Raw genomic sequence first — 25,408 nt, 5'->3', positions numbered from 1 at the left:
TATTTCCAGAGGCCAGCTATATCACAGGCATCAGAGCATATTCTCTGTGAAGCCAATTTCCTGAGACTTGCATAGCCATTTCAGTCTTTCACTGACATTTATTATCATATCAATTATGTTGTTTTAGGTTCCTGCACTATGAAGAAACAACTTTCAGCAAGCCTGTTCAATGCCTTAATTAGTTACGGTAATAATCAGATTAATGATATTATGGATAAGCTGCCCTTCTTTACGCTATTTGTACTTACTAACTACCACCACTCAAAACAGTACTGTATACATTTGCTCAAAGGTCTCAATTATCTGGAGCTGCGGGATTATTTCAAGCCAGCACCAAACGAAAGCTTTAGGAATTCTAGTCAAATGCAGCCTGAGACATATTTAAGTGTGTAAGCAGGGGCAAGGCCCCTGGTTTGGTTCCTCATATGCTCAGAATAAGATGTTTTTCACATGCCTTGTAAATAAAATGGCCTGCAATAAGATATTTTTTTGTCACACAATTGTACTACTGATTAGTTTTGTATCAGAAGTTCTAGCTTATGTGGATTTCTTTGGTCAAGCCCTAGGAGAAAAATAACCATTGCTGAAGCATCCAACAACATTGGGATCAAAGTCTTACCTTTTCTCTGGAAAGGCTCTTTCCTTGCAGTGGGAACTAAATTCATGGTGAGAGAAGCAGTTGATTATTTATCCAGATACTGTTCTGTGTAAATCAAACATCCTTCCTTTCCTCCGAAGTAAATTAATGCAATCAAGTTAAACTTAACCTGAGAAGAGATCTGCTGTATAATCGAACATTAATCTAATCATGTTATTTTTTTCTTCTGTACGTGATACCATATAAATAAATGCAAATTTTACTTTTAGCAAACAAAAACAATGCTACATTGCTACATCTATTGAGGAATGAACTGTAAACAAGCTACATAGTAAGTTGTAAGAATGCAACAACATGAGCAAAAAAAATCTAATGTATCCAACCACTTACAAGTCTCTGGAGCCACCCTCTAGTACTTTAATATTTATTTATTACTAGTCTTCCCCAGGACTAAGAATATTGTGCTTTGTATCCTTATACATATAAAAAATGAACACACACATGTACACACGTTTACTGTTTTATACTGTTAATTATTTTAATTATTCTTACAAAATAAACATTGCTATTGTCTAGTTCTATATGATTTTTTTAAACATGTACAGTATTCTAAACTTTAAAAATTGCACAGCACCAGAAAAAGAGATGCCTGCACCGGTGGAGTTTTTATATCCCCTCGGTTTTCACGGAGGAAAAAGGCACAAACCATACGGCAGGTTAATCTTGTAAAAGAGTTTGAGAAAAAGACCATATGCAAAGCTCAAGAGCACCTATTCCTAAATATTATAAGCCCTGTGCATGTTCAGGCTTAAAGTTTAATACTTCATAGTATTTTTAACTCACAATTGACTACTGCCAGATGTTTGGCCTGTCAACCTAGTGAAAATGGAACGTATGGACATATGAAAAGAAAGTGATAGAGAAACCTTTCATTTAAACATTAATAAAAAACTAACTGGTTAAAATGTAAAAATAACATACAGTTCATTATGGGTCCAGAAGCCTTTCCTATCAGTTCAGTTCCACTTCAGTGGCCACAGTTGTTTCTCCTTGTAGGTTCTGAGCTATACAAATGTAGTTTCCAGCATCTCTGGCTTCAAAATCTTCAATAACAAGAACGCTCTTTGAGATTCTTGTGGTATGTCCAGTTCCTCTGTTTATTAGTCGCCAGAAGTTTTGGATAATCACAGGCCTCTCAGACTGTTTAAAAGAAAAAAAAAAAAAAGTGTATTTAGTGACTCTATCAAATTCTGAAGCAAGCAGTCAGTCCATGTCTACCTCTGAAAGTCACAGCGAAGATTCCTGTGTTAAGTATTGACACACCAGCGAGTTACACCAAATAAAGACAATACACCGCAGAGAACTTGCACTTGAACTGGAAGAGACAGCTTTAGACTGGTGGCTCACTAGGTTATGGGTTGCCAAAGCTCTGCCTTAAGTGTATGACTGAGCTCAGTAGATGCTGGGGTCCACTTGTTAGGCTGTGTTTGCGTACGCACTCAGAGAGCGGAGGCAGACTGGGGAAGGGGAGCGGTTTGAGATGGATGTGTGGACTTACTTTCAGCTATTTGGCACGTCCTGAATGGGAAGGCAGCAGTGGCATGAGTTAGCTGACCAAGATTCCCCTAAGTCTCTTTTAGCACAATGAGTAAGTAGCTTTAAATTATATTTTGTAAACTAATGCCTTCTCCTCAAGGTTCATGGAAAGCTCTTCTAGACATTCTTAACGCTTTAGAAGGAATCAAGCAAAGCTCTACTTAGCAGAGCACTAGCCTCCTGTTCCCAGCCTGAAAAATCAAGTACTGCCTTCAAGTAGTACTGCACACTTAAATTCAAGCGTTAGTAAGTTAGGTTTTAGGTACAGCAAATGGAGCTTCCCTGACTGCATTAAAAGTGAAGGTTAATGCCACGTAAGGCAGATGCTATTTGCCTGGCTGGGCTTCCACTATCCCAGTTTTTCCTCAAACTAATTGCCTTCTCCTTTGAAGATAGTTTCAGGGAAGCATATTAAGGAGTGGATCAGTATGCATTCGCAGCAGGTGAGTGAGCAAATGCAATTGTCAGGGAGTGGCAAGGGAAAAAATATCTGAGGGGGAAGAAAGTGGGAGGGCGAGGTAGTGTCTACAGCGATGAGGTGAGGGTCCTTCCACTACAATGCACTAGCTAAAAGACTCAGCAGACAAAGTGGTAGGTGGCTGTCCAGGTGCTGGGTGGGGTAGCAGGGAAAAAAAAAGATAGCACTGATACCCCTGCACTGAAAGCTGCAGCAGGGAACAGAAGGATCTAGTAGGTCTTAGAACTGTGTAGCTCATTTCTCTTGCACAAAAGGAGGTGTATCAGAGCAGCATCACTCATGTTCCCCTTTCTGCTCCCTCCACCCCCACCCGATGAGTGACTGTAGGGACTTGCTTCTTAACTAAAGTTCAAAATTAGAGGGGAGTGGAACTGACGAAGTCTGCAAGACGCGTATACTGCTGCTACTCTGGCATTTAGTTTGCTGGGGCTGAAACCCAAACAAGACTCTTCCCTCCCTTTCCCCAGGCACAGCTGGAGCTGAGACTGTTTTTGCCCGTCACTTAGCACACGAGCCCTCTCTAGGCTGTAGAGAGATGCAAGCCACAGGCCAAAGTCTGTCTCTCTCAGCAGGTGGGTACAGTCAGAGGGTGTAGTCTTCTGCTGATAGCGTGCGCCCTGGGCTGCAGGCGCAGTTTCTACAGCAAATAAGAGAGGTAATTTGCATGCCTAGTTATTTATGTTCGATCAGGGCTAGAAAGGCATAACTGCAGTGCATGTGCCAGCTCCGCATCAGGTTCTGTAGGACCACTGGGCCAACAACAGCCAGCAGCCACGCTTGGGCACCCATTCAACTCTGAAAGTGCAAAAGCAGCAAGGGGCAGACACTAACAAGGTACGGAGTTTTGGAAGGCCAGCCTGAGTCCAGAATTGAGTTCCTTCAATTGCTTGTATTTAGCGATTACTGTCAATTACAGAAGATGTAAAACTGGGGTTTGTACAGGCAGTTACTACAGTCCAATATACAGATGGCAAAGGAAGTTAACAACAACAAAAATATATGTCAATCAGTCAACAAAGCTAATGTGGTCAATGGGGGTATTTCTTCTCTTCCCTGCCCAAGAGAGTGAATTGTTATGAAGACTGTCAGAGACAAAGCTTCCCCTTTGAAGGACAGAGACACCGCAACTTGTTTCTGTATCTCACTCAATGTAATGCTAAGGGCTAAGCTTAGAGGAAGACACTTGAGTGTTTAACTAAAAAAACAACAAACAAACAAACTATTGTTCATCAGTTCCCTGGAGCTGAAGACACTTCACTTTTCCCTTCCATTTTACTTCTTACTCCGCCAACAGCTGCAAGCTTCTCCAGCCATTTAGACACCTGCCACTTTCCTTCCTAACTTCAAATAGACTCCGGAAACATGAATTCTTCTGCCAAACTCTTCCCACGCTCCACCTAGTGCTCACTCCCCAGATCACCTAATCCATGCTCTTAGTACCAAGCATCTCACCAAATGCAAGCTGTGGCTGCCCTCATTTAAAGAAGAGGACAGAGAGGGTAAGCTGGTAATTACTTATGAACCCTCAGACTGAGTCTCAGCATGAAATTTTACAATATTGACCAGCAAAAAGATAAAATAGAAGAATCCCCATGAAAAAAAAAAAAAAAGAAAAAAAAACCTACCACCTAAGCAAGAACCAGAAATCTGGTTCCACATGCCCAGCACCATTACCAACCTTTTAAATCCCTTTGGTGCTCACTTCCTCTCTCATCATTTATTTTCCCCTGAAAAGGTGCACTCCTTACATGGCAGAGAGAGTGCTACAGTCTCTACCTTACTGGCTACAGCAAACTTCTAGGGCTTCAGATTTCAGCTTTTCCTCAAGCCCAGTAAGCACTGAACTCTGATCACTCACTTAAACAATAAACTCCACCGTCAGACAACTGAATTTCATGCTGGCTCAGGGACACCAGTGCTGATGCTAAGGCCTCATTAGTGAGTTCTGCATCATCCTATAACATCACAGCACCGGGAAGGCAGGCAAGTGGAATACAATACAATCCCTCAGGTCCTACTGCACCCCTTTCCTCTGGTGAAGGTTTGCATCTTCCAGCAGTCCCTCTCTTGCTCCTAGCCTGCTTAGGATAAACAGCAGTAGAGATGAGTCTGGGCAGCAGCAGTTGTCTGTGCTTCTGGATCTGAGCAGCAACTCAGTTCACAGATTCTGGGGTTTGATGATTCATGTGCCCAAGCCACGGAAATGGATAGAATATCAAAAGCAGAGGCATCAGAAAGGCTTTGTGAACTGCCCTAGAATAGCTTCCTGACGCTGGCTGGGCTTTGACCAGGCTTTTCTTTGTAAATGCTGCCAGAGGCCAAGTGTCTTTGGAATGGAAACCTGAGGGAGGGGTGAGCTTTGCTCAGCTTGAGTTTTGCTAACACGCATAAGAGCTCTCAAGCTTCACTTCTGTGCTGCTTTTAGGCTCTCAGGGAAAGATGGGCTGAAGTTCAAAAGGGATGTGCTGCCTCCTCCTGCCAGCATGCCTGAGCTAGCAAGAGGCAGTCACCACAATAGGAAAGAATCTTCACTCCAAATCTAGACAGCAACTGACATTCAAAATATTGCCTTTATGAAGAAAAAAAAACATTTCAGCCAAGGCAGACACCTCTTACCTCTTGCCCTGGGTACTGCCAGCTGAAGTTCACGTCTACATCTGGCTCCCCAAGAACGGTGCAGATTACATGAATGCCATCACTGACTTCTGCTCTATTGGATGATGCCATGATTGTGGTTGAGGGTGGGCCCTTGGGGACTAATAGAAAGACAGTATTGGGAAACTGGAAATCGGTTTCTGAAGTGAAATATACCAATAAAACGTATTCAAGACACGAGCTGTGAATCAGTTTGCTTAATGCAACAGGTAAGTGATGTACAGCTGCAGCTTTCCACCCTATATCGGAAAATTGCTGGAATTTATACGTACAAAGCTTTATCAGATATAGTTTTGATGAAGATTTCAAAATTCAGTGATTACTTAATTTACAAATTCATTTTTTAAAACTTGTTTTCTAAACCGTGTCAGCAGAAGAAACAGGAGTCAGTGTAAGTATATAGGAAACACCACCTTACCTTCCACATAGAGTAGGTGATACTTGATGGAAATCTGAGGTGCTCCCTGTGACTCTGCTTTGCAGTAGACGATACCTTTGTGATCAGAAGTAGGGTGCTGGTAGACAAAACCCTTCTTAACATCATAAATAATATTAGTTCCATCAGTTTCAATTTCTTCTGCTGGAAATTCCCTGTGTAGAGTTACTTTTGCTGAAGGAGTAGTAACACGGCATGGGATGACTGCAGGTTTATCTGGGTTCAGGTAGACAATCTCAAAATAACTGGGAGTAGGTACAAAAAGTTCCTCTTTATCTAAGCAAAAGAGTTTAAATAGTTAGAATAATGTTTAAATCTTGGTTTAACAGCAAGAAGAGAAAATACATGAGGAAATTGCTACAGGCAACATTAAAAATGAACCGAAAGCTTTTTGCTTCAAATACACACACAAAAAAAAACACTTTTCTAATCTGAGACTATGTATTTACACAGCTTGCATTAAAAACATTAAATTAAAAAGAAATTCAAAATAGCCTTCGTTGCAGTCTTGTAGTCAGATTTCTTTAGATTAGGAAAATCTTTAGAATTCCTTTTCAAAAAATATCTAAATACTCATCTGTATCTAATTCTGTTCACTCACCCAATTTTAAAGGGTGACAAACATTAAAAGAAACACCACCACCGGTAAGATAAGATGTATCTAGAAAGAGGTATTTTTTGGAGCTACAGCCTTTTTATACATATGATTTTAGGTAAAGTGTTTGATTTCCTGCTCTGCAACGTAGCTGAAATATTTAGTGCTTTCAGACTAAAAGAGTTAAAGAGTATTTCCATATTTGGCGTCCTCCTTATAAAGCTGAAATTCCTCTTTCTAGCATGAGCATTTAACCTAGTAACTTGACTGAAAAGTTTATTCCAGCCTTTCTGAAGGAATGTATCCTTGGAACATGAAACATTTCTGATAAATGGCTTCTGTACAGTCTCATGGTCTTATTTAGCTCCAAAACCTACTACAAACAATCCTATCTTAGCATTTGTCCTGGAATATTCGCTAGCCAAGAATGCTTTAGCTCTAATCGCACAGCAAAGGTTATTTTACCACTCAGAACGTTTTCCATTGGAAGAACAAATTAACCATTTGTTTTCAACTCTGTTGCACCAAGTAGCAGTAAACTGCACACAGATATTTACTACACCATGTTAAGGCTACAGTCAGCCTCAAGCTCTGCAGGGCAATACACGCATGTAGAACGTTTTGCCTCTCAGCATGCTACATAGGCACTTGGGAGAAATTGTGGCCTTGCCAAGATCAATGAGGCCAAGGTTTTGAATTTGGTGCAGGTAACTGGAAATGTGTTGGGGGTGGGAGACAATGCATGGGGTCACCTGAATGTCATGACAAAAGAAGTCTTCTACACACAACTATTTTCTTTATCAAGACACATTTTCAAAAATTAAAGAGTCTTTGGATTCAACTTGTAGAAGATCCTCAGCACGTGTCAGTATTTGCAGAGGCATTTGATTTCATTGCACTGTGCATTATTTTATGTATGCATGTAGCATAATCCATAGGAAAAGTGGACTCATAAATTACACAAAGTGAGGAATTGTCTGCAAACTTCACCAGCAATTTCTTCCTTAACATCTACTAAAAATAGACTAAAATTGTGGAAAAAAAAATCTTGACAGTAAAAGATCTGAAGCAGACTTATTGTCTTACTAACAATCTTTATTTCTACATATTATATGAATATATTAATAATCCCCAAATTAATTACCTGTGAAAAAGATGTACGTTGAACCCATTTTAGTCTCATCCTTCCTGCATTTGTTACCATTGCATAGCTGCAGCCAGCAGCTATATTCACCTGTGTCTGCTGCAGTGGAGTTTGTGAGGATCAGCTGACCGTACCTGTCAAGCTGCTTTAAACTGCGGAGAAGAAAAACAAAAGGCACAGACGAGCACTGGGGTGTTTCCTTGTACATTTTCATCAGATCACTTCTACTTTGGATTATTTTTCTCCTGCTCTGCAACAGCCCCGTCTCTCCTTCAGAGCTGTGTTGCAACTTCCCCTTTTGCTCCAGCAAAGGCCTGCACACAACAGTTTTATTGATTTTGACTATATGCATGAGCATTTGTAAGCTTTTATCTCATCTGGTTCATTCTTGAACTTGTTCCAGAGCCTCTATTTTGACAATGGGCTGTGATCGCCATAAACAATGTTTGTCTGTACATTGTCTCAGTTTGTCTACATAAATATATCCCATATTTCATGCTCCAAGCCAACCCCATGCATTACATTCCACTCCTGATACCATTTACTTCAACTGTAGCATTGCTTCAGTAGTATACAGAAAGGTACTTCATGCCTAGTAACCACACTGGCAGTACCAGGAGGCGGCTGCATGAAATTCCACCTGTGCGATTATTTCTGGGACTTCGCTTGCCTTTTTTCCCCTCTTTCTCCCAAATACATCTCTTGGTGGATTGAAATTTGTAAATTAATTTGTATGTACAGATACTGGCTGTTTCTAAGGGTCTTAACTATGAAATTCAGTAGGCACGATCTCATCCTGTTCTTTTTTATTTTTAGGTTTGTTTTCCTGGCTCTTTCTTGCAGACAGGTGGTGGTGGAGTTAGCAGCACCTGCTATGTTACCTTCTGATGGACTGCAAAAGCACTGGTCCAACAGTACCAGTTGTCCGTGAACCCTGTCAGGACGGTCACATGGCAGTACTGATGCATTTCACTGCTGCTCTCACCCTTAAAAATGTTATTTTATTACCACTTGCCTTTACATGGTAGCATATTTAGAACACGAAGGTTTCCTGCTTTCCTTTCCTTTGCAAGACATTGAGTTCTACGGTCACTTCTGGTGTAATCACGCCAGGAGAGATTTTTTCAGTTTTAGACATTTGCTAGCAAACTCCTTTTCAGTGTTTCAAATTGGGTCTGGACAAATACACAGCTTGCATCAATTCCCCACAGCTCCTGTGCTCTTACTGAGCTGTGGGTTCTCTCTCTACTTACCATCTTCCTATTTCAATAACACAGCAGTTATCCTGTAAGGCAGATGCAAGACTTACCGAATCCTTTATTTGGGGGATTAACACACTTTGAAGACATTCCTCTCTAAAACTTCTTGTTACTGTGCCACTGCAGCATTACTGCAGACGTGCGTGACACTGCTGCCTGTGCTAGACGCTCTGTTACACTTACGCCCCGATTGCAGGCAGCCTCCCGCTGGCTGCTCACGTTCATTTATTTAACCAGAGAGGCTGCTGCTTTCAGCCACACACGTGCCCTGAGATTTCCAACTCCCTGGGTGTTCTGCTAGGAGACTGCACTTACTACCCGCAAGCATGAGCAAAGGCTCACGTAACCCAATGTTCAGCCTCCAGCCAAGGCCAGGAGCTGAGGAATTAAAGCCATGCCAAATAAACAACCCAAACAGGGCCGAGAATTATCTTTTCCACTGAAGCCTTCAGGCTCTGTCAGCACACTCATGCACCACGGAGCAGTTTTGAGGGCTGCCTAAGGAAACAGGCAAATCGTGTTTCCTGCTTGCTAATTCACTTGTCCTACGTGACCTTGTGTGATTCCCGTTTTTGGAATCATGTGATTATGGAAAAGCAGCATTTTCATTTGTAATATATACACTGCCTTACATTATAAATCATCTTCAGTTTTTGGGTAAGCTTTGACAAATTCCTAAGTGGGCAAGAAACCCTTTTTTGTATCCCACACAGGAAGAAAAGAGAAATCCAAAGCATGTCCTAGTCTCTATTATTATTTAATTCCACAGCTCCACTTCATAGGCTACATAACTACGTTGGCATAAAATGTTTGGCAAGTAACCAGCACTAATTGTCAATATTGCAGAAAACACTATGCTAGAACATTTCGCCTCCAACCATTGATGCAGACACTGAACTATAGCTCAAAAATCCCAACAGACAAAAAAAATAAGGTCGGAGTTAATTAATTATTGTGCAGCATGTTCTGCTTAACTGAGAATCAGCTACCCAGTAATCAATGGCAATAGCCTCGTGATGTAGTCATCCACAAACATGCAGCAACAAAATCTGGCAACAGAAGGAGTGGAAACATTGAGACTTGTGATGTGACCATGTTAAGCAGACAAAACAGACTACATAAAATGAATTATAAATGGCAAATTAAGCAACTGACCTATATTTCCAGGAGAGCTTTCATTTCATTAGTATTTTAGATGATGAAAAATCTGTCTCAAAAGCCAAAACTCCACTGTGCTTTACATATCACAAAGTAAAAATTTTGTATATAGAAACATTTTAAGGCTGTTTAAAAAAGAAGAAAAAAAACCTACTTCAAAATCCTATTCTACACATTCACCTTATTAAGCTTTAGTTATTTTAAGTTCAAAAGACCTTTCTCAGAAAAGCTATGCCAAGTTTAGAAGCTAGAAAGAGATAAAGAATGATAAAAATATAGTGTACATGGCCTCACTTAAGAGTATCTAGCAACCTCCTCTCAAGCAGCTTGCACTCACACTGACACAGAAGAGCTTATCTCAAATACAGGCTCACTAGGAGAGGGGCATAACATCCCTAGCGTTTAGCACAAGAAAAAAGCCTCCTAGCTTTCAAACTTCAGAGCAGATGGAAATAAAAGGAACGCAGTTAGACATAAGCACAGACAACAACCCTCTAAGCCAGCAGGAGCCTGTGTCAATTTAAAGCAGCCTAGATTTGTCCTGTACAACATTCACGGTTTCCTCCAGACATAGGAAAGTGCTCCTTGTCCATGTGCAAACATGCACACGGTCCTTCTTCAACTCTGACCCAACTGGAGTAGTTCCATTTCATCTAAGTTCATTTATCATAGACTCATCTGATAGATACTGCTGGTTTTGACATGGGAGAGAGCCCTGCTCCAAGTCAGGCAGAGCACAGACCACGTGAAGTTAGCCTTTGTCCAGAGCACCTTTTTGCTCTCGAGCAGAAGGCGGCGAAAAGGTACTTGCCCTTCTTTTTCCTTCATCCCTCTCAGTTTTTGATCCTTCTCACACACTGTAGGTCCAGTTTCTGGGTGAGCCTGCAGTCATTAACTTGTTACATACCATTTCATGAAGCAGCATTCCAGCCCTGCCATTCCAGAGGTGCCCGCGCTATCTTTGACTGTTAACACCAGGAGTTTTGGCTACATTACTCAACCAGTACTCACAATTTCCAGACAAAGAGTTATCTGGAGGGTGTATTTATGCCGCACAGGGTAAGAGAGCACTACAGATAATAAGCTAGTCCTGAAGCGAGCTGATGGGTGCCCCTAACTTAACAGCAAAGTCTACACAATTTTAGCTGTCTTCCCCGAGCTGTATTGCCTGCTATGGTCTCTAAAGCAAAGTCTGTCATTTCAGTGTGCGCTGGTATTTCCTCCAGTTACGGCAGTGGAAAGAGAGGATTCATCCTCCAGCTGAAGATAAGAGACAGCCAAAGAGTCCTCCTCCTTTCACTCAGCCTCTTCCCCTCACAAGCCCCAAGTGATAATTTTAGCATATGTTAACAGCTACAGACCTATTAAACACAGACTCTCTGGTACTGCCAAGCAAAAATATTTCATCTACAAAGTCATAAAGCATACCTCCAAAAACAAACTCAAAGAAACCACAGCCATCAGTATTACAAAACTGGCTTTTGTAAATAAAACCTCTTCCTTCTTAGAAAACTCATATTGTCCTCCAGGCTGCTGTCTTCTCCTTTCCATAGGGGTGAGATAAAAGCACGACGAGCATGGCACGGAGGCAAAACATCTGGCTTTTATCACTACCTCTTTTTGTAACCACCCATAGGAAATGTATACATTTAAGTAGCTGCAAACCAAAACACACACTCTGTCCCAGATCTCGTGCTTCTCTACAGGAAGCAGACCTTGGTCAGCACCTTCAACATCAGCTTCTGCCCCAGAGCTCTGCTGCTACCAAACCCTCCAATTAGCTGAACTTTAAAGTCTCTTTTGCCCCATACAGTTGCAATTGTGCTAGATGCTAGGGGTCCTTGAAGCTTCCTCCCCGTAACAGCTGGAGTTTGACGATGTTAGTAGCTCCCAGGAGATGCAAGATGCTTCTTGGTTTTATGATTTTAGTAAAATTCATGAGTACTCCCACCAGATCAATTGAATTTTATGTACCTTCTGTTACTTAAAGACAAGCAAGAAATGGATGCCTGAGCATCAGCTGCTTTAGGGATGTACCATCGAGCAAAGAGAATGCAGTCATCAGTCCCCAGCAATTGCACAGACCTTGTCACCACTGCCTCTCCTGTCCTCCGGTCCAAGCAACCTTCTCCTTCTCCCCTGCTCTTCTTCACTTTCCAGTACCTCCGCACACCCCAACCACTTTGCCCCTGCTGCTGCCACCTCCGGTTGCCCCAGTGCTTTTGCAAGGCCAGCGTGGAAATCCAAGGTACAGTTTATTGGCCTGGGCTCCCCTCCACACCTCACTAACTGGCAGGGGATATCTCACCTCTTACACCGCATCTTTAAGCACAAAAACATATATTGAACATGAATCTATTTACAGGATTACCTCATTTTTGCTGTAGGTTACTTGTTAATAATTTTTCCTCATTTTCTCCCCTCTGTCCTATATTCAGCATTTTGTTTTAAAATAATCTGCGTAAAATATTTGTAAAATTACAAAAATTGCTTTTTATAGTTGATGCTTACTGCATGGACTTTTGCATGCCAAGAAGATCTAGGCTCCTCTTGAAAGCTAACTAGATGAGGTCTTCACGATACTTTCAGTTACATTCAATCAAAGCTTGCTAAAATGAAGGAATACAAATTCTGCTTTTCATAAACGGCACGTTCTACAAAGACTGTTTTGTGTGCATCCGTTAGCACTACGGCAAAGATCTTGAGATAATTAACAAAAACATGATAAAAACGTGATGCACAAGATTTGGTCGTCAATGTCTCCATAAATTATTACCATTCTGTGACTCTGAAATGTGCTATTAATCTGTATCTTCAATTTCTCTAGTTAGTTATAGGGTCTTCTGCTTACAATTAAAATAGTTGATTCAGTCTAAATCAGTCTTAGTGCTTCAGTAATTTACTTCTCTATATTTTTTCTAAAGCAAAGACCATCATATTTCAATATAGACCCTTAGACAGAACCCTAACATACTTCTAAAATAAAATACTTAGGCAAGATATATCCATCCATCCAAAATGTTTTATAGCATTTATTTTGGGTGACATTATTAACTTTCGTTTTACTGTTACCAAATTACAAATACTGTGAACTTGAATGAGAACAGAGAGGTAAACTGCTGAGGCAACAGAATCGCAAACTGCTTCAAACTGCAAAATGGCAGATTACAAAACTAGGAAATACGTATCTTTTTTCCCCAAACCATCCAAATTCTTGTATTTTACCCCTTTTGCATCACTAAAGCAGTACAAGAGAAGAACAGACAGTTGAACAAATAATGAAGCAGCATTCAGATCCCTCTCTGAAAACTGAGAATACTTGCCTTGCCTTCTTCAGTGCCAGATGTTAATACTCAGATAACATGTACACGTTATCTACAGGTCTACAGGGCCATACATACAGTCCAAACCACGAAAGCAGCCTATCTGCAGATGCGCAAAGGGCGAGCTACACTTAGAAGTGAGACCCACGACCACACACACTCTCCGTTTTGGTATGATTTTGCACATTCTGCTTTGGCATGCTAGTAGGCCAGGCCCGTACTGCGGCTGACATATGCCACCTACTGGCATAACTCTGAATAAAATACCATTTATTGCAAAAGAAAACACAGTAATTGTTCAAATCAGCCACAAGATCTTTTGAGAGATACTGCTGAGATAAGCCCTCGGCATAAATAGGCTTGTTGCTGTAACTTCTTACACCGGAAGTCTTATACTAGCTATAAAGAAGTTTATGCAGCCAGTTTATTCTTGAACTCCTAAGCTGTAAGGGGACAAGTAACTATACACTCAAGAAAAGAATCAGCTCATGAATTTCATAAGGGTACGGTACAGACCACAGGGTACAGCTGTCAATTTTCAACCTTATTCTTTGAAAAGAGAAGTAGAAAGAAGAGTATATCTGAAAAAGGAACCGAATGATTTTAAGGCAGCCTCATGCCTGTAAGGAAGGGAAATGGATCACAGAGATTCAGACAACCTTGGTTATTTAAGATCCCACAAACTTTTACTTAATTTAGAAAAAAAAAAGGACAGTAGGGCTTGATACCTTTGCTCATACTTCTGTGCTCCTCTTACCTAATAATGCAAGAAATACTCCTTATGGCTATTTCTTAGGGCATCGTTCACAGTGCTCCTCAGTCTCCTGACTGCTTGTCTTTCATAGACACTTAAACCTAAATCTCCATAAAACAGATAGTGAAAACAGGCTCTTCTCTTGGCAAAAAAGTGTTAGTGGAAGACACCCTTGAACTCCCTTTTATGCCCTTCCTCTTTCAAATACAGAGTGAAATTAGTACATTCAATCTACACTTCCCTATCATGTACTATGCTCAAGAACTGGGAAGGCCAACGAAAGTACAGTTTTTGGTGCTGTTTAGAACAACAGTACACTCACCTGGTGGGGCAGAGAGAGGGAGAAAGTCCTTAGCTCCTCTTCCTGCTCTCACAACTATTTATGTGGTTTCCATTAAGCTGTCACTAGATGAAAGAAAAAGCCTTCCTAAACCCGAGGTGACTATCCTCAGCGTTAAACTCTGTCTCACCACTAACCTTGCAATTCCCTCTGCATGCAAGGGTAACTTTGACAGAAGAGGTAAAGTCTACCCTCACTCACACCTTAGAGCACTGGTTGGTGTATTTTTATTTTTTTCCAAGTTGAGAGATGTGGGTTTGAGCCTCTCCAGGAAATTAATGGGTGTGTCTCAGGTGATACCTACGCTAGCAGCCAGCACAGCCCAACAGCAGCAGGTCTCTGTGGAGCACCAGAGCTGGTGGTGAGTACCTGACATCCCCTCTCACATATTTTGATAGTTTTACTTCAGATCAGCTCTAGTGTGGTTCTTTGGTAGTGGCTGGAGCACACTGGTGTCCCCCTGGACCACAACTTCTGTTTTAGATTGAGCTGAAGGAAATCCAATTCACGTGCTACGAGACTATTGCACAGTGCACATCACAGGGCAGTAACTGGGCGTGACTGGAAGATGCTTCTCCTTTGTTACAGGCATAAGCAGCCACTGGGTAGCACATCTTTTTCCCCAAAAAAATGAAAAATAGCTTACCTGAGTCTGGAGTCTTTGAAGGTGTCTAGGTACGAAGGATAGCTCCAAGTAACATTGCTCCCCTTGCAGCGCAGTTCTATGCTTTGTCCCGCAGACAGGCTTAAAGTGGCAGCTAGTTTCTGGAAGCGACCTTTCTCCATCACCTGCATCAGTATGGACTGCGACTTGGAAGAGGAGTCAGCAGATTCTCTCTCCTTCATTTTGGGGCCTTTGGGTTTTACTTTTTTATTGACAGGCCTAATTTTGTTTTCCCCTGGTTCTTTTGGATGCTTATTTTTTGCAGACTGTCCGATAACTGGTAAAATAAGGAAAAGAAGGCAATGTTATTGATTAGAAGCAGGTTATACAGTCTTCTTGCAAAACAATTCTTCTTTATTATCACAGAGAATATTTTGATCTTCCTATAAAAGATTCACAGAAATTATTAAGAGTTAATTTCCATAAGTTTTCGAAGTCTCTGACATGACTCATTTTCCTGGAAAGAAAAAGAAAAAAAAAAAAGGAGAAAGCTTTCAATAGCATGTGGAAAATCTATACTTACAGGTCACATAAATAGACAAATATGTAAGGCACGTGAACTTCTCAGATGGTACGGGAAAGAAAGACAGTATTTTTCCCTCCAGTTACTTTTGTCATTGCCATTTAGTATGCAATGCTACACAAGTCCCCCATCTTTATACATATTTGTGTGTTTATACACATTTATCAGTTCTGCACAACCTTTTAATATAGCAGGTTACCGTAGAGAGACGTGAAGAAAAACTGGGAAGTCACCTGAAGGCCGCATTTAATTCATCACTTCTCTATTATGGCCACTTATCTTGGAAACTGAAATCTCATTTAGAGGCAAATGGTAAGAGATTTCATTACCTGCTAGAGGCAATAGGGATGCTCAGCAGCCTTTAAAAACTAAGCAAATGAAATGGAAAAGAGAGGTATCTCCAACTGACTAACACAAAATTATCCTTTTTAGGAAAGAAAAAAACAAAAAACAAAAAAAAAACTAACCCCCAGATTCAAATGTATATGGGATGAAACTCACTATGCTGACTTCTTGGGTGGAAAGGTGTAAAATGCTTTTGAGCTTCAAAATTCCTCTGTGAACTCCTCAAGATCTTTTTGATGACCCTTTCTTTGACTTGCACTGCTCAGCGCCTCACCCCTATGCAAGGCATATCAAAACAGCACAACAGCAGCTCTCCACCTCTGCTTGACATTGCCTATCCGCGCCAGGCATACCCCACGTGCAGTCACACAGCAAAGAGCAAGGTAAGTCGTAGGCATTTCCATAGTTTAGCACCCCTGCAGGTTGACAGCAGCCTTTGAAATTAATTAATTAATAACGAAGATATTCACGCTTTAACTGACACTGGGAAGCACGGATCTTTTTGTGAGATGAGCTTAAAACTGCTGCCCCTCGACAGCAAAACATCCACAAAGCATGCCTGACAGCTAACGTACACTGAGTGCAGGTTTTCCACGTAAAAGCGCTCTGGTACCTTACCGTACAAACCAATCAACGAGCTCACCACGAGGAAGAACTGGGAAATACGATCTGAAACAAGAACACACCGTTTGCTGCAAGGGTGGTCAACCACAGGCTCAAGGTTGCCCAGAGGGGTTGCGGAGCCTCCCTCCAGCCGCGGAGATCTTCAAAACCCCACTGGGCATGGACCTACAGACAGCCAGCTCGAGGTGGCCCTGCTCACCCCGGGGCTTGGACTGGGTGATTCCAAGAGGCCCCTTCCAGCCCTTCTGTGCCCCTGTGATTTCAGCAGGGATTTTCAGCAGCATTTCCTTCTAGTCCCACACCAACCCCAAAACAAACTCCTGGAGGACAGCAGTGGTGCAGACTTCTTACTCTGCCCCATGCCTTTGGAGCTCTTTGGACTCAAATGTAATAAGGTTAACTTCTGGAGAGGTATGCATGCAGTTACTGAGCTGCACACCCCCACCGTACATACATTTTCCCAATTCCAGGTTATTAACTTGGTGAAGCTGATTGCAAAGATGCCTCACCACCTTAACACCAGCTACAAACAGAGATCAGACAGCAACACTTTCCAAAGATTGTGGCACTTTACGATAAAGAGTAACGTTTTATGATTGTTGGACTGTAGACTGAAACAAATATTTGTTTCTTCCAATTTTATTCTGTACCCATTTTCTAACTACTCCGAGCACACGACCCTAGTAAGTGACACGTCACATATATTGCAGGGGCAAGTTGAAGCAGGCAGGAGCACTCTTTCTCTGCGTAACTTTAGAAAAGCTGTATGTATGCACCGGGGCTGGCCAAACATCTCTGTCCCTTCCATATTCGATTCCTGGCTTGAGGAACCTGTGAGCTCTAAGTGCTATCACTGTATTGGATTTTTCCTTTATTAATTGTTCTGGTGTCTTTTTCAAAACTACAGAAACTAGACATAAATATTAGATGTCTCCTAGCTTTACATTAAGGGAACAAGTGCCACTGTTTCTGTGAGCCCCTTGTACCTTCCTACCTGTTGTGGTTTAGCCCGGCTGGCAGCCAAACACCACACAGCCGTTCGCTCACCCTCCCCACTCCCTCTCCGGGATGGGGGAGAGAAACGGGAAAGTGAAGCCTGTGAGTTGAGATAAAGACAGTTTATTAAGACAGGGAAAAGAATAACAACAATAATAATAATAATAATAGTATTAATAGTAATAATGTGTACGAAATAAGTGATGCACAATGCAATTGCTCACCACCCGTTGACCGATGCCCAGCCCATCCCCGAGCAGCCGGCCACCCCTCCACCCCGGCTAGCCACCCCTATATATTGTTCAGCATGACGTCAGATGGTATGGAATACCCCTTTGGCCAGTTTGGGTCAGCTGTCCTGGGTCTGTCCCCTCCCAGCTCCTGCTGCATCCCTAGCCTGCTCGCTAGCAGGACAGAGAGAGGCTGAAAAGTCCTTGGCTTGGTGTAAGCACTGCTCTACAACAATTAAAACATCAGCATGTTATCAGCGCTCTTCTCATTCTAATCCAAAACATAGCACCCTGCCAGCTACTAGGAGGAAAATTAACTCTGTCCTAACTGAAACCAGGACAGCAGCGCTGTAGGGTACTTACCTGCTCCGGACTGACAAGTCCTAGTCTATTTAATTGTTCCTCGTACAGAACACGCATACGAACAACAGATCCATTGCATCACCTTTGGGTAACAGAAAGAAGACAAAAGCAGACTGCACCCTAGGTTCAAGATATGGTCACATCACGGATGCACATATTAGTGGTGTCTTCTGAGCTTACCGGTTTTCAAGACAGCAATGAAATATCAGGAGTTGACTTTCTCTAGGATAACCAAACATCATTTCAAGATCAATTTCCAAAGAAGCAATTCCTAAGCAATAATTCCTAAGCAGTAACCCATCAGCGTGTGTGCAAAGTTAGTCATTTTTGCTGTGTGTTTGCTTGCGCCTACCAACACAAAATTTCAAGTCCTATTTTCACTGCCCAGTCTTTTAAAATTTGGAGATCTTTCAGCAAATCTTTACTGTTAGGTGTTTTTTTCTGATGCAGGTTTATAAATCTGCTGAAAAACATGTGCTTTGTCAATTTGCTCCAAAGCTAGTTCTTTATCATAGTAATGAAAGATGTCTTCTAATGATTCTCCCCACAAAGACTTTGTCTATTACAGTGCCCTGTAGGATATGGCACTTACCAAAGTCCCTGATAGGGTCACAACGTCACTATTTTCCAGTAAAGCCTGAGCACCTCCATAGAGGTGCGTGAACACAGATGCATAAAAGTAATGAGATTTTTAATTTACTGTTTTAGTTTCTGTAGGTGTTCTTTCTTATTGCCTGTTCCTACCAGCACTAGAGTTTATGGCCATCTCTTCCTGTCCCAACCCAGCACATTACAAGAAAAAAAAAAAAAAAAAAGATTTATGGCTGGTTTTTAATCCCTTTTGCAAGCTGTTTCTCAAACTTTTTTGTCTGCCTTATTCTAGTTTTTGTATTTAACTCATATGTGAGTTAATAAGCCTCCCCATTTTATTTAATTCCCCCTTTCCAAATTAAACACATCAGTGGTTTCTTTGGCTTTTATTATTCCTTCAAGAATATTAAAACTACAGTCTGGCTCTTCTAAAGCAACATCTGACTCCAATCGTGAGCACTGCTCAGGATCACGTCAAGAACTGCCGCTTTTCTCGGGGGTTCTCCGAGGAGCTGCTGTAAGAAGTCATCGTTTGTGGCATCTGAACAATTACACTTGGCATCACACCCCGACATGTGCGATGCAGCCTGCACAAGGCTAAGCAATTCTGTTGCTGTTCTTTCCGACCCTCGCTGCCTCTCCGATTTTCCTTAGTAGATCAGTCGTACACTGGGCGGTCAGTCACCAGGTTGTTTTTTCTGTCTAGAGCTGCCGTTTTACTGACAGAGCTCACCAGGCACCAGATTTGAGACCACAGCTTTCTTCAAAACATACTGCCACTTCTCTGGGGCAAGCTATTCCGCTGTTCCCGTGGAAATTGAGTCCTGCTATTAGAAGGTCCCACTGACTGGCCAAACGAGCATTCCCATTTCAAGCCATCCACTCCAGTTCCCACCCCTTGCACTTCCCAGCTTTGTCTCTGTAAGCACACAAGCTTTGGTTCCATCACACTTTTTTTTTTTTAACCCTATTTAAAATCAGACCATTTGTTCAAACTGCTCTTTGCCACTACCATTATGTTCTGCCAACCCCAACAGATACATTAGTTTGAGGACACGCCGCTCTTACAACGTCACCCTGAGGAAACGCATCACCCCAAACCGTGTGCGCTTCCACACCTGAGACTCTGCCGCTAGGAAACTGTTAAAGATTTGCCTATGAAAGCACTTCAATTTTAAGTGCCAGAAGCCTGGTTTTAATTTCCTCCAGATGCAGTTTTTCCTTTCCACACAGGCTCCCTCTGTTCCACGTTTCTCTAGTTCCCAGCGAGCCTAAACACTTTCCTCCTACTCCACGCTCCCCATTGCACAGTGGGGCTCTGTCTTTCTCACCTTGTATTTTCCTGCAGATGACAGCAGGGCATTTCAGGAAAAGCCATCACAGGAGATTTTACCTTCCTACACAGAAAACCTTGCTTTGCCTCTCTCCTGAACCTCCCCAAGAAGTGAGTTGCCACACAAGCCCGAAGCCACCACCTTCTGCACTTCATAATCCCACCCTGTCATTGCTGAATTAAATCTCTGTGAGCCCAGTAACTAACTGGTACAGTAGTCTATCACCTCAGATGAAGAGGACACACTATCAAATCCATCTGCAAACAAAGAACTCACTGCACTGATTCCTCCTTTCTCTTACCCAAACTGCAAGACCTTCCCAGGGAAGGGAACAAACTCAACCAGCCCATCTACTCAGGTACGTGAATATGCCATGTTTGGGGTACTTTACCCTCTCACTGGGTTTATGCACAGAACCCCCACTGTTTAAATCAAGGGACAGCACTTATAATTAAAAAGAAAAGGCTTAGTTGAAAAATATTCATTGAGAACACACATCACGTCTACCTCTGATCTGCTCCAAATATCAATTCCAGGATACACTGCACTCATTTCCTCTGCAATGGTACATTCAGGCTCCCTAGCTAACCCTTTGTGTCCAAGCAGGAGACAGTACATCAATACATCACAAAAATATGTCACGCAGCACTTTTGGTCCTGGTTCACAGCACCTTTTAATGTTTCTCCCCCCCGCCCTGTTCTCATAGATGCTACACACACAAAAATCCCCAAATGAGTATTAGTCACAGAATGCAAAACACATTCAGTGTTGACCTGAGACATCACCTATATCCACGTGCATGCTCCACTGGTTTCACAGCTGCATGGGCTACAACTGGAGAGTGCCCCTGAGTTCCTTCAAGTGCCTGCTAAGAGCTTCAGAAGCAGAGAGCGAGCAAGGTCTTCCACAAGGACAGAGGAACTGGGTGCACCATCCACCTGACGTACCCATTCCACACAGCAGGTCCCATGCTACATCTTGGCAGCATTAGAGACCTTTCAACTCACATTAACATGGGTGACTTCCTACTTGAAAAAAACAATAAATCAAGCAGTACATTACCATAAAGAATCACCCTGAACCCCTATGATTAGGATGAGAGGGTAGAGTCTTTGTGATTGTAGCTAACAGAACAAAACAGGTTGGACACACCTCTATTTGTGGTACTTCAAGTGCAAGGCTACCATGCAAACCAGCACTCGCACAGACAACGTGGAACGGCATACCGACATTCACGTAGGCAATCTGGAGAGACATATTTCACTGGTCATAAACTGACACAAGCTATGTTAGGAAGGCTATTTAGCAATCTGATTATGCCTATGGCTTTAAATTAATAGCTATCATTAAATATGCCAGGTTATTTCTCACATAGATGAGCCCCTGGATGACACAGCATGAAGCACCCAGCCAAACCTCCAAATAGAGCATAGATGAACCAAGAAGAAAGTTAGCCCAGAAAACCTTTTGCCTAAGTTGCAACTCATTTCTCATTCTGTGTTTTTATTGTCTATTTCTTAAATAGAGAACACTTTTCTTGATGTGGTACTACACATCCACACACACCATCTTTAAGAAGAAATCTTCTACACCACACTGGTACAGCAACTCCTTGCCCAGATTGCAATCCCTTTGTACATAGTCATAAGAAAAATTAGGCTGGAAAGGGCATCTAGAAGGTCCTTCCTACCCTAGTCCAGTTGCTCAGGGCACTTTGACAATCTCTCAGCCTGGAGACTCTACAACCTCCCTGGATAACTACTTCCAGGGCTTAACAGCTCTCAGGGTGAAGAACTTTCATGTTCTTACAATAATTTTTCCCCTTATGTCCTGGGCCACTTGTGGTAGCTGCCTCTTTTCCTTTCACCGTGCATCTCAGAGCCTGGCTCAGGTTTCTCTACAAACCCTCACCGTCACGCAGCCTCCCCCAGGCTGACGGACCTCACTCCCCAAACTTTTACTGACAACACATGCGAAACGGCAGCAGGAAGGGACAAATCTTCAATCTTTGCTTCAACTGCTCTCTCCATCAACAGATCACACAATGACTGACATTTTCAGAGTAAGAGCACAAGCCACTGACTAGAGCCACAAGTATGAGTAACAGAGAAGTTGGTTAGGAACTTTCTTCCCGAGCCAAAAACTAACTCCTTCCCCTGCCAGGAGTTCATCGCAACATAAAACTGAGTTACAAACAAAGTTCGGTCCTTCCTATGAAAAGGCCAACAGTGCACAAAACACATAGAAATGAGATTTATCAAGAAAAAAAAAAAAAAAAAAAGGAAAGTTAAGGACTTATGCCTGCCAGGCACGAACCGACCCACTTGCAGCCGGAATCTTCCACCAGCACCATGTGGGGACACGACGCCTGCTCCACAGCGAAGGACACCTCAAAGGGGCCTGGGCTGGGAGACGGGCTCGTGGCAACCACGTCCAGGCACACCTCGGGGGCTGAAGTGTCATTCTTTCCCTCACAAGTGACATTGATTATAATTATTTTATTATTTTTTTTAATTGAGCGCCACGCGCAGCACTAAGCCTCCTCGGGACAGGCACAGGGACCTGAGAGCTGGTTAAAACGGCGAGGCAGCAGAGGGGTAGCTGGTGTTTCCAACAACACCCCCCTACACGCACCCAAAATCTCTGCCCTGAACGAAGCCACATTTTGGCTCTGCGGCTCGCTGTGGGGGCGCACCCGCCGCCCCCCAGGGGAGGGAGGGCTCCCCGAAATGGCCGCCGGCCCGCCGCGGGGTCCCTCATGGCGGCGGGCGGGGGGCGCTCGGCGGGGCAGGGAGCGGGGGAGCAGCCGGGGAAGCCCGAGGCAAGGTGCGGGGGGGACAAGGGGGGTCGCGGCGGCTCACCGTGCGGCAGCGCGTCCTGCAGCAGCAGCAGGCTGAGGAGCACCCAGAGCCGCATGGCGAGAGCGGTCGGGGCGCTGGGCTGAGGCGGGGCGGGCGCGGCGGCGGAGGCGGCCCGGCAGCGGCGGCGGGGGGCCCCGCAGGGAGGAGTCGGCCGCTGCGGGGAGCCCCGGGCCGGCCTCGGCGGGACGGTCCCTCACGGCTGCGCTGCCCCGGGGACCCCGGCCCGGGGAGAGGGCGCAACGCTGACCTGGCCTCGGCGGGGGGTCTTCTGCTGGGCTCCACTGCCTGACTGCCACCTGCTTCGGATCCTCCCCGGGGAAGGACTCTGTGCCTTCCGCCCGGCTTACATCGCTCACTTCGCAGCTCTGTCTTCTCCACCGCTCCTCATAAGGCTGGAGAGGATGGCAGAGGGGTCCCCCCCGCCACCTCCGCTTCCCCAGCTGTCTCCTCTGGTCGAGGATGGTCAAGCAGGGCTCTGCTTTCAGTGCATGCCACGCAGTAGCTGCTGCACATAATAATCTGCTCTGCAGAGACACGTGGAAGCTTATCATCTAGATTAGCTCATCAGTGACCGTTTGCCATATGTGGCTGTGCACTGGTGGGGGCTGTTGGTTGCCACCAACCTATAGAGACTTCTACATGCAGGGTCACTGCAGGGTGCTTCAGGAAGTCAAGCAACGTGAATGCCAAGGACTACTCGCTCCCTCTGGAAGTCAAACCTAACATCATCTCTGGTTTGGCACCAGAAGTCAAAATGCCCAAATCAAAGGGTGTTATTCTGTTTTTTGATGACTTCTCAAGTGCTTAGAAGCAAGTATGAAACACACTCTTCTACTATGCCCATCACCAGACCACTGGAAAAAATAAGGGATTTAAACATAAAACAGTTTTTTTTCTCCTCTACAAAAAGTATAGGAACTATCACACTATTTATTACAAGTGAGTTATGGTTTGTATAATGTCATGACATGATGACACACTAGTGATTATTAAGTCACCATATTATTTTAGTATTTACTACAACTACAGTGGTGATTGAAGTTAGAGGTGTTGTATGACGTACGTACAAGTGATATTCAGCTTTATTTAAAAAATACAGGACAAATGCACAATTGTTATCCTGTGAAGCACATTTTACAGTAAATGAAGAGCAATATAATTTCCATTAGAATTTAGAACTAATGTAACGAGAAATATTGCTGATTATAATTCTGTTGAAAAAGTGAAAAAAAAAACAAGCACCATATTCTTAAATATATGCATTTTTACATTCATAAAAATTCAAGACTTTTCATTTTGGCTAGAGCACTTCAAAGAAATATAAATTTGTAGTTTACGTTGCATCATAATCATTCTATCTACTCAGCAGCACATAATACAGAAATTATCACTACAATGTACATATGAACAAGAAAAGTTAAAATGGATATAAACATTACTGTTTTTTTAAAATGATGCACACATAACTGTTCTTAAAGATATGTAACATATTTCACGCTTTACTTTCTGTTAACACAAAAGAAAAAAAGCCCTCCTGAACATTTGAATCATTTTATCCTTTGTCCTGACTGCAACTAAACTTCTATTGGTGAAGGTGGAGTTTGCCTCACACAAGGCTCAGTGAAAACATACAAAGACAACAGAATTTGTCCAACTGACAACAAAAATAAACAATTATATATACACATAGGTCTTCGTAATTCATGTCTATGCACAAAAATCCTTTAACTTAGCTAATGTTAAAGAGTTTGATTTCTAAAATCAAATGGAAAACAGATCAGGACATGGTAAAGGCATTATATTTAGCTTTCGAAAGGTCCAACTATAAAAAATGAAGAGGTCCTCAAAGTATGTACCAGGAAGAAATATTAAAGGTACAGAAAATTAAAAACAAATACAAAGATCCTACACTATGTGAAATACCACCTGCTGTTTCTGTAAGATATGTATTTACTTAACACTGAGTAACCCCAGTGCTTTCAACGAGCATACTGCAATTTGTACAATCTTCCTGGCAGGTCTGGGAAGAATTAGGGCCTTAGAATAAAAGGTGCTTTTACTTTCTTTTTTATGTTATCAAGTAACACATGACTGACATCATGTGAATTAAATTCCTACTGTACAAAATGCATCTCAACGTCAAAGGCATCAGACATGACTTAAATGATTGCACAGTCCCATGCACATTTCCCGCACTGTCACAGATTTCACCCAGGTTGTTTAGCTTTCAGTATCTCAGGATGCTTTCAGCATGTCTAATCCTGCACTTTATTAAAACCTCCATGAAAACAGTATGTGTTTTATTTCTGAAAAAATATATATATCAACACACAAACTTTAGGGAAAAGGTGGCTAGACTTTTACATTCATCATCTAATAAAATATAGAATATGTATTTAAGCATTACCATGTTTTGCATCTAAATTCATTGTATCATTTGAAGTTTATGCATGGCATAGTTAAGTTCCTAAGTATACATATAAGTTACCCAGCATCACTACTATTTATCTTTATTTCTGATAATTCTCTAGGGCAGGCAA

At 42.6% G+C, this 25,408-nt stretch overlaps 1 protein-coding gene across 4 annotated transcripts; it reads right to left on the bottom strand.

Annotated features, from left to right (window-relative positions):
- Positions 1 to 1,110: 1,110 nt before the first annotated feature.
- Positions 1,111 to 23,434, bottom strand: PDGFRL (platelet derived growth factor receptor like). 4 transcript variants are annotated; one of them, XM_040556951.1, is made up of 6 exons: positions 23,116 to 23,434; positions 14,983 to 15,277; positions 7,503 to 7,654; positions 5,746 to 6,039; positions 5,289 to 5,467; positions 1,111 to 1,798 (listed from the first exon to the last, which is right to left on the bottom strand). In XM_040556951.1, exons 1-6 carry the CDS (start codon positions 23,417 to 23,419, stop codon positions 1,610 to 1,612), a joined length of 1,413 nt encoding a protein of 470 aa, XP_040412885.1. In that variant the 5' UTR covers positions 23,420 to 23,434; the 3' UTR covers positions 1,111 to 1,609. The 4 variants fall into 4 exon arrangements, with proteins under 4 accessions (XP_040412885.1, XP_040412886.1, XP_040412887.1 ...); XM_040556952.1 differs by having other exon boundaries at positions 5,289 to 5,428; XM_040556953.1 differs by lacking the exon at positions 23,116 to 23,434 and adding an exon at positions 22,869 to 22,968.
- Between the last annotated feature and the right edge of the window lie 1,974 nt (positions 23,435 to 25,408).

Source organism: Cygnus olor, chromosome 4 (genome assembly GCF_009769625.2).
Source record: "Cygnus olor isolate bCygOlo1 chromosome 4, bCygOlo1.pri.v2, whole genome shotgun sequence".
In the NCBI taxonomy this organism is placed as follows: Eukaryota; Metazoa; Chordata; class Aves; order Anseriformes; family Anatidae; genus Cygnus; species Cygnus olor.
This window is presented reverse-complemented; position numbering and strand designations above follow the sequence as displayed.